Genomic DNA, 9731 nt, shown 5'->3' with positions numbered 1-9731 from the left:
AAGGACATTTAACTCAACATTTTATACGAAGTCAGAAACCTACACTGTGGTGGCAATAGCTGTAGAGACAGTCTCTTTATCTAACAGAAAATTAAGGGGTGACTTGACTCAAAACTACAACTATATTTAGAAGACAGAGACAGCCAATATCAGAGAAGTCATTAACCTGAAAGAAATGAAGATGTTGAGGCATGCCTGGCTGGGATGTGAGGTTAGACCACTTCACCTGATGAACTTTTGGAACAATTTACTTATCCACAGAGTGGCTTCTCCATCACTGAACTGTTTACATGAACATGAATCTTCTTCTCAAAGTGAAACTACAGCTCAAACAGATATTACAAAGCAGAATTCCCTGTCATGGAAGTGATGACACTAGATAACCCTTTTCAGACTTAATACCTATGAATTACTATTACTTCCATTATAAATAAACAATATCCTTCTGTGCATCATCAGCTCTATCATGAAACTTGGATCCCAAGGCAACATGTAGATGCAGCAAAGCTGCAAGAATGCAAGAGTGTAATGCAATAATTTAGTCTACCAAACATCGGCTGCTGGAAAAATGCACAATAAAAACCCAAATGAAGTTTAATTTTCATCCCTGTAAACTGTAAGTTTGAAAAACACAGCTGGCCAACCTCTCTACCTGTATACAAGCTGAGAGGAAGAGAGAAAGAAAGAGATACAGCCAGGGACACACACAACATTTTATTTAGAAAGTCGTATTTCATTACAGTTCAACACTTTTCTTTAACCTGGTACTAGGACTTTAAGACCAAGTAGGTATTGCACTCCAGTTCTAGGACAGACCGCTCATGTATCATTTTCCTAGCATAACATTCTGGTTCCTTAGTAAAATTTTACCTGCAACTTTACTTCCTTTTATTCAGGTAGAAGGAGAAAGCTGACGATACAAGTACCTTGATGTTAAGAGGCTTCTGACACTGAGGCAACTCTGCTCCAGGAAACTCTTCCATCACTGCACAGTTAGCTCACATTGACTGTAGAAACAGCATAACCTGACAAGAAAAGGTTTGCTGGTGTTTTTGTTTGGTTGGTTTGGGGTTGTTTTTTTTGGTTGTGTGGTTTGTTTTTTTTTTCCTCCTCTCAGGGAGAAAGCATAATATAGAAACAGGTGTTTGTGGTTTCTAAGTGTTTAGTATATTTAACTGACTCAATTGTATAACTTGAATATCTAAGGTATTTTATTTATCATACACCTGTGATTTTAAACTCATTCTACATACAAGGTATTACTCTATGAAGATCTGGGTTTCCCTGGTAGGACTGAAAATGCCATCATACATAAAAGCTTCCTCCAAGGTACTGGCAGAATAACTTGCATTTCCCTGTCCAACAATTTGAAACTACTTTCTTAAAAAGCTTTAAAAGCTTTGCTCATTTCAGTCTTAAATAATTCCTGAGATAATGGGCACTTGTTTTTTTTTTCTGAGACTGACCTAAAATATTTGTCCAAAAATAGCGTAAGTATTATTAACACAAACAGCAAGCTTGTTGTTACAAAAGGTTTTATTATGTCCATCTGGGTAAAACCTTATTTTCTGTTCCTGGTGGCAGTCTGTCACCACGCGTCTCGGACAGTCACACGGCAGTGCCAGCTGTGGCTGAGGGCTGGTCACTTTCCAGCTCTGACAAAGTGTCTGTTGGGCTTGGCTGTCCCTGAGCCCCAGATTTCACAGCATGCAGGGCATAGTTAATGTCTGTGCTCTCCATCCAGCTCCATGACCCCAAGAGGGGATTGTACAACATCCCTTTCACAGTCTTAACTGAAAAGCCATCTAGAAACGAAGAAGAGCAGAAAGCAACAGATGTTCTTTAATATTGTGAGTCTCCGCAACATCAAACACTTCAGAACAGCAAGTCTTGAAACACGCTGCTGCCTCCGAGCAGGGGAGCCGTGCTTCACAGCTGCCCTTTGTCAGAGCCCACCACAAGCACCAACAAACGTGACTGCTGACAGCAGGTCCTGCTACTGGCAGCAGCAGCAACAGCTCTGTGCCAGGCCACATACCATTAGCACAAGAGCTGGTGAGCCACCACAAAGTGGTATCACAGAATGGCCTGAGTTGGAAGGGACACACAAGGATCATCGAGTCCAACTCCTGTCCCTGCATATGACAACCCCACAGTTCACACCATGTGTCTGAGGACATTGTCCAGCCTCTTCTTGAACACTGTCAGGCTTGAGGCCGTGACACCTCCCTGGGGAGCCTGTTCCAGTGCTCCACCACCCTCTGGGTGAAGAACCTTTTCCTAATGTCCAACCTAAACCTCCCCTGGCACATCTTCCTGACATTCCTTCAGGTTCTGTCATTGTTTGCCAGAGAGAATGGTATGCTAGAACCCCAACTTCACAACACCGCATTTGGGTGACTGGTAACATTTTCTGTAGGTGGAGACATTCCTCAAACTGACATCACACACTTCCAAATGAAAATATAAGCATATCTTCAGAAGGATTCTGCAGACTCCCCTTCAGAACAGAAAACAGAAAGAAGAGGCGGCAGAGTACCATCAAGGACTCGATGCAAGTAAGGAGTGATTTAGCCTGCCTTGCTGAGCAGCTCTCACTTTGCTGCACGGCTCTGCTGTGTCCTAGCAGGATACATGAGGGAATGCAGAAAAACACCCCAAAAAAACAAATCACTCCACTGCACTTGCTTCTCCCTTTGAAGGGAGAACAGAAAGAACTACCAGCATGTGAACTGGTATTAGTCATGTTCCTTACTGCATCACTGCAAAGTGCCAGGAGAAGACCTTGCCAAGAGAACAGCTCAACTCATACTTCAGCAAAACTCATATTAAAGCAAAGTGAAATATTCGGTAAGAGGGTTTTAAAACACCTGCAAGTAAGGAGGGCAATGGGTAGAGCTCTTTCCAGCTCAGCACTGGATAATTTAACTATTTCTTCAAATCAGTATCATCCTGACTAATGAATTTGTGGTAGGTTTCATCTTCACATTTGTGAAGAAATGTTTTAGTAACAGAACGTGAATAAAGAACATGGAGCAGCAATCAAAAATAAAAACACCTTATCCCAAAGGGAAGATGACACACAAACTTCCGTGGCAGCAGCGCAGCTCTGGAGTGCCAATACAGTGATTTTTTCAAATCTGACCTAGAAGATATGAACCACTTCAGAGTGTACCTTCTGCCACCAGAACACGATGGAAAACCTTGGCATTTTCACTTAGGCTATCAAACAGTGGGGCACCTGTAAGGTTGATTTTGTTTGAGTGATCTCTGCATTCTTAGGACACCACTTGGTTATTTACTTTACATAAAATCCAGTAAGCAGCAGTGTCTTTAAACCAGAAATGATACTCCTAATATATGACTGGTACCTCACACAGGAAAGGCTGTGTACTTTTATTAGCACTCACCCCCCTGTCCTATCCCCTCACCATTTCTACAGGAAGCGTTTCAATCTCTCTCTGCATTCCCACCATCTGGTCTGGCACTCACTTGATTCCAGGAGGCGCTCCAGCTCTTCCGGCGGAACAAACTTCTCCCACTTGTGTGTTCCTTCTGGTACAACACCTATTATCTTCTCTGCAACCACAATTCCCAGGATGTAGGACAACTGTGTTTTATTGATTGTAGTAATGAATAAAGAACCTTCTGGCTAATTAAAAGATTAAAATGTTCAATTAGAAGAATATTTAATTTAAAAAAATGTAAACGTAATCGCATTACAACACAGAATCTGTCTGTCTACAAGCCTACATGCTTATCACAGCATAATCAAAATAGTCAAGGTAATCAAAGTCCTGGTTGATCCAATAAACATTTCCTTGCCCAAAAAGTAAATTATAATGTAACATTGCCCAGGAAACAGATAAATAAAAGGTATCAAAGTATATACAATACTGATGGCAAAAAGAAACACTTTTTAAAATTAAAACCAAAATAACACATGCAATACTGCCTGAGTTTTGAGGCTGCTGTATGCTGTGCTTATTTTAATGATTACAGGGTCAAAAAACAAAGTCAGAAAGGAATTCTAAATACTTAAGAGACTATTTGGTGGAAATAAAAGATAGTTTCTATGTCCCCAGCAGGTTGAAAATTAGTTAAGTGTTCCACTCAAATAATCTATATTCCTTCTGATGACCAGAAAGGTAAATCAAAAGATTAACGGAAAGCTGCTGCTCTTGTACTGGGCCTACCATCCTTCTTTACAAATGAAATAATATCAAGAGGAATAAAACACCTGATTCTCTCCAAGCATAACTATGACCCACAAAAAGCAATCCAGGAGCACATCTGATGCGATGCTAGAACTGGAATAGAATCTTATGTGTCAGAAACATCACTACAGTCTCGATGCAGCCAGAGCCACAGCCGCCCATCAACAGCAGCACTGCCACGTTTTCCCTCATCCAGGCGAAATCAGATGCAACCAGATTTCTTAAGGTCTTGATGCACAGCAACACTTCAATGCTAGGTAATGCCATTAACAGTTCTCTAAGTTAGCACCGGGGAAATAAATTTCCTCTAACTTTAGTTACGTAAGTTGGGAAGATGTGTTTTCATAATGGAGGAAAACGGAAGGCACCTCTAGAGCGTGGTTCAAGGTGGAGAAATGAAAGCAGATGTAGGTGTTTTCACATTCCTTCAAATGAAAGCCTTAATAATAAAAAGAGAATAAATATTCCCAATAATGAAAGCAAAAACTCTCTTACCTTTAACACCTGAGAGCAACACTTGATAAACATTTCAAGGTCAGCCACATGCTCCACTACTTCAGAAGCTACGATTACATCAAAGGTTTCCATACACTCTTCCACAATCTCCTCCAGTGAGCTGGACTTGTACTGTATTCTCTTGGCCAGGACCGGATCAAATGACTTGTGCTGATCTGCTGTTCTAATGTTGTCCTCAAGAGGATCAATTCCAGTAACCAAAGCTCCCAGTCTACCTAGAGGCTAATAATACAGAGTGTACTTTATTATCTACATGAAAACAATTTACTTAAAGGAGTCTGCAACGTTACAATGTACGTACATGATGCTGAAAACATCTGTCAGAGAACAGGACAAACAACAGTAAATGATGAGCTCCAATCCAGCAGTTTTCTTTTAAGTCTTTATTAAAGCAAGAAAACCCATAGACTTGGGGCAGGCAGTGTTAATTTTCTTAGAAAACTATATACTGGAATATATACACTTAAATTGTCTTTTAGAATAAACCGTTCTGAATCCATTTTGCTACTCCAAATAAAGATTTCCTCCACTGTTACCCTCTAATAGAGGAAAAACAAATGGGGAAAATCAACACAGTACTTAAAGGGGGGAAAACAATGCCGTATTTAATTACTGTCATTACTTTCTTCAACATCCACCTGTAATGGTAAATCCTCATATCTTTTTAATGGTTACTTAATATGTGATTATCTCTGGGACTTTCTCACTGCTGAGAACTAAACACTGATGTTTACTAAGATAGCACCAGGCTTGGTTGTCACTCAAGTTTCTCCAGTGTCTTCTTACTCATAGGTTAACACCTCAGCCATCACCTCTTTTGAAACTGAAACAGGCTGCAGAACATGACCACATGTATGTTATTCCAACCTGTAATTCACCGGTTGTTCAGCCTGAGGTGGTGAAGCAGCACACCAGTTTTGCCAGCTTTGAAGACTACAGGATTTTGCTCAGAATAAAACAAAACAAAACACACACACACACAAACAAACAAAAACCCAAACAACCAAACCCCTCCACCCCACAACATGGGGAGGGACTCTGGTCGCTTTCTAACATCTCATTGCAGATGCTGATGAAGTTCCCAGAGCAAATCAGCCAGATCCATAATCCTAAATTCACAAACCAGCCCTAGTCTATTGATAGGATAACGGGGCTGTTCAGAGCCCGTGCGCCAAAGGGTTCCATTGTCAGGTGTCTGCCATGACTCCATGCTTTTCCCGTGAGACCACAGCAAAGGAGAGAATCCCTACCTCCAGTAGAAAAAAATAAAGAAATTCAAATAAATGAATGCGTAAGAACAAGTTTATAACAGAAAACACTTCTTTCGTAACAAGGATTGTCATGGTTAAAGTATTCTTGCCTAGGCTCGTAAATTAAAAAAAAGAAAAAAATAGTTGTTATACTGTCACTGCCCAGAGGAATAAACAAAGAGTTTTACATCATTCTTCCCCTCTCCTTTTCTTTACAGTGTTTGAAAACCTATTTTTCTGATGAACCTCAGAATTTTAGAAAGTCTCATTAACAATTCCCTCTTTTTCTGTAAACCACCACCACTACGCTAACCAAATATTCCATGGGGTTTGGTAGAATGCACTGCACTCCAAAACATTCAGTAACTAGTGTATCACAGAAGAGAAAAGCTCCTCCTCAGAGGATTACAAAGCAAGCAGTGTAATAGTAAAGCAATGCAAATACTTTATACGTTTTTTAACAAGAGAAATGGGAGCACACTGTTTCTTACCTCACTTAGCAGGCCGCCACCACAGCCAACATCGAGAATCTTTACTCCAGAAAGTGGATTTCCCAGATGATAATTACTACTCATGTTCAACAGAGTATCTCTGAAATAAAAGGGATGTCATTAAGGGCGAACACACAAGATGGTTTAGTAGATGCAATATGCAGTTACCTTAAGTAGTGGTAATTGTTTTTCTTTTACAATGCTTTCTGAGGCTGAGCAGAAACAGTACCATACCTAATAACAAAACCATACCTAATAAATGGCACTCTAATATCATTCATAGAATGAAGGGCTGAATATTCTCCTTCTTCATCCCACCACTTATGTGCGAGGAGCTGGAATTTCTTCATCTCCTCTGAATCCACTGATGAGTGTGAAGTGCTGAAAAGTCTCTTCATGGTCAGCCTAAATAATGAAAGCTGAATATCATGAAACTAATACTGATATTTCATGCCAGTTAAAATATGCAAAAATAAATTCTGCAAGATCAGAAAGTAAACAAAGATAAACCTCATGTCCCTTTAGAGATTCTAGTTATACTTGATCCAAACCAAACAGATTTTATGCACTGTATGTATAATGTATCTTTCAAACAAGATGGCTGCACACTTGTAATTTTTAAGTTCATAATTTAGTAAAACAAAACTATCAAATATTTAAATATTTGTGAGATTTAAAAATTGCTTCATGTGACATTGTCACAAGGTAAAATTAAATTGTTATAGAAAATTATAGTCCTTGTCACGCAGCATTATTTTAGATACAATACTTACATGCTGCTTTTTATTTCGGTCAGAGAGACAGGCAGAGCACTACTGGAATTCAGCTGCGTTTTCCAGTTGTAGTTCTGAAAGGCCCCTCTCAGGCCTGTCTGAAAAGACAGATCAGCATGGTCATCTGCATAAATAAAAGGCAAAACATCAGCTTTATGAGAGCTCACAGGCAAAACCCCCTAGTTTAACAATGCTGCTCCAGAGCAGTATTAACCATGCAAATCTTTACACATTTGCTCACTGTCACACTTAGGGAGCACATGGTAGTTCACCACCCCAGTACTTCTCCAATTACGTACAATGACATCTTTCAGAGCCTGGATGAAATGGAACTTTCTATGCAGCTGAAATGCTTCACTTTGTGAGAATTTCACCAAAATGTTTAGGCTGACCACAAGTTGTGTATACACACACACACTTACAGTGATCAATACAGGGCTCCGACTCCTGTTTCATCACATATTGGAATAAGAAATCTAGAGCTGCACACTCATTTTGTATCATATGAATTGGTACGGAAACAAGTAAAACAACCTCATGGATGGCGCAGAGACAGGCCAAGGACACTGCCCCAAACTGTTCCCCACGCCTGCTTTGCCGACATCAGGCTTGGCTCTACCTGGCATAACACAAACTCAACCCGCTCCCCAGCAACCCCCAAACCACAGCAACACCCCATTGTGCACCGAGTAACAGTCCCTGAAAGCGACTTTGGTAATCAATGGAGGGAACTACAGACACCTCTGGGGACACAATCCCGCGGAAGGGCTGCGCGGGGGCCAAAGGAGGCAGCAAGGGAAAGGCGCCTCCCTTGGGTGAGCTCTGTGGGATGTGTGGGGAGCCCACCGGGGCCGGTCGCGCCAGCGTTAGGCCGGCGCGGCGCTAGGCTGGCTCACAGACCTGCCTTAGCAGCACGGCTGGGCGCCGGAGCGCGGTGCAAGCGGGCGCCGGAGGCCGCCGCCGAGAAGCGCAGCCGTGCTCCGGCTCTTGCACAGCGCCGGCGGACCAGGCGCTCCCGCCGAGGCCGCCGGGTGCCCGCCGGGCCGGGACGCCGAGCCCAGGCCGGCCGGCGGGGCCAGGGACACACCGCCAGGGGCTGCCACAACCAACCAGCAGGCCGAAGCCGCCGGGAGGTTCGGTGGGGCCGTGATGCGAGGAGGCCGGGGCCGCGACACCCGTTAGGCCACCTCAGCCACGGGGAGCGACGCGGACCGGCCGGACCCCGCCGGCCGCGAACACCGCGCCGGGCCGAGCCCGGGGCCCTCCCGCCCGCGCCCTGCGCCTGCTCACCGCCCGCAGCCCCCGGCAGCGCGGCCGCCGCCCGCCGGCGCCCGAGGGCACGGGTGAGGACGCGGGCCCCCCCGCTGCCGCCCCACATCGTCCCGGCCGCCTCCGACCCGCCGCGCTCGCCCCGCCCCGCTCCCAGCGCCGGGCGTGCGGCGGTGACACGGGGCCGGCTGCCCCGCGGGGCGGGCGCCAGGAAGGTTCCGCCCGCCCTCCGTCCCGCCGGCGGCCCCGCAGAGCGGCCGTGCCGGCCTCTGGCCGCGGGGCAGGCGCGGGCCTCCGGCTGCCGCCGCGCCCGGCGCTGTGCGGCGCCAGCGGTGGCGCGGCCGGGGCAGCCGCGGGGCCTCTCTCCTCCCCGGGCCCAGGCGGTGGCAACCCCGCCGTTTAGGATATTTTATAAAATTTATTTATTTACATTTGTGTTATTTATTATTAAATTTTCCTGAATATTTTAGAAAGTGGAAGCAAAACAAAACGCTGGACAGACCATTACAAGCACTTATTCAAGCTTCTTTTTTTAGAAAATATTCCAGCTTCAGGAGACGTGGTACAGCGGGCAAGAAAAGCCACTCATTTACCCTTCCCAGCAGCAGTACCAGGTACATCCCGCCAAAGCTGCACCGGGCAGCCCTGCCCAAAATTCACACTGGTTTTAATTGATGCCACCATGGTCCTGGCTGTAGGCGTGAGCCTTGAGTGCCCTGGAACAAGCAAACGCTCCTCTAGCAGAGGCTTGTTTGGATGGCACAGTGCTTGGCTGTCAGCTTTCCGCCCCTTCTTACCAAGCAGGAAGACTGTTCTTAGATTTGTAACAGGTACCTTGAGGTACAGACTCCCTTCTGTTGTATTCATCTTGGAACCGTATTTGCATTAAAAAAACACTTTTCACTTGATTCCACACAATCCCTTATTTATTCAATTATTTTTTTTTCAAGGGAACTGGCTCGAGCGGCTGCATGACATTCACAATTGTATGTCTTGCTCTCCTACAGCGCACAAGTACTGAAGTATTTTCAAGTATTTAAAAATGTAAAATAATAGAGCAACAACCCAATTTAGACTTTTCCAAAAGGCTGCAGTCCCATTTTTGTATATATTTGCACATTTTAATTTCAAATTACTTCAGATGTATTGAATTAAAGGCTGGATGCTATTTTAGCTTTTACCATTGAAAAACATTCATACGAGAGCTACTCAAAC

General features: G+C 44.1%; 1 protein-coding gene across 4 annotated transcripts; it reads right to left on the bottom strand.

Annotated features, from left to right (window-relative positions):
- Positions 1-697: 697 nt before the first annotated feature.
- COQ3 (coenzyme Q3, methyltransferase) lies at positions 698-8682 on the bottom strand. 4 transcript variants are annotated; one of them, XM_082049326.1, is made up of 7 exons: positions 8538-8682; positions 7248-7371; positions 6727-6879; positions 6475-6574; positions 4713-4955; positions 3493-3652; positions 698-1805 (listed from the first exon to the last, which is right to left on the bottom strand). In XM_082049326.1, exons 1-7 carry the CDS (start codon positions 8623-8625, stop codon positions 1609-1611), a joined length of 1065 nt encoding a protein of 354 aa, XP_081905452.1. In that variant the 5' UTR covers positions 8626-8682; the 3' UTR covers positions 698-1608. The 4 variants fall into 4 exon arrangements, with proteins under 4 accessions (XP_081905452.1, XP_081905453.1, XP_081905454.1 ...); XM_082049327.1 differs by having other exon boundaries at positions 7248-7341; positions 8538-8657; XM_082049328.1 differs by having other exon boundaries at positions 7248-7345; positions 8538-8642.
- Between the last annotated feature and the right edge of the window lie 1049 nt (positions 8683-9731).

The sequence above is a fragment of the Streptopelia decaocto genome (genome assembly GCF_964273445.1).
Source record: "Streptopelia decaocto genome assembly, chromosome: 3".
NCBI lineage: Eukaryota > Metazoa > Chordata > Aves > Columbiformes > Columbidae > Streptopelia > Streptopelia decaocto.
Note: the sequence above shows the minus strand (reverse complement) of the source record. Positions and strands in the feature narration are given on the sequence as shown.

What these genes read in the sequence shown, in the direction of transcription:
- COQ3 (XM_082049326.1), bottom strand. Translation starts at nt 8,625, where the DNA reads ATGTGGGGCGGCAGCGGGGGGGCCCGCGTCCTCACCCGTGCCCTCGGG. An exon ending in ACCGAAATAAAAAGCAGCAT is followed by an intron (nt 6,880 to 7,247) that starts GTAAGTATTGTA and finishes TTCATTATTTAG; the next exon opens with GCTGACCATGAAGAGACTTT. An exon ending in ATTAGAGTGCCATTTATTAG is followed by an intron (nt 6,575 to 6,726) that starts GTATGGTTTTGT and finishes CTTTTATTTCAG; the next exon opens with AGATACTCTGTTGAACATGA.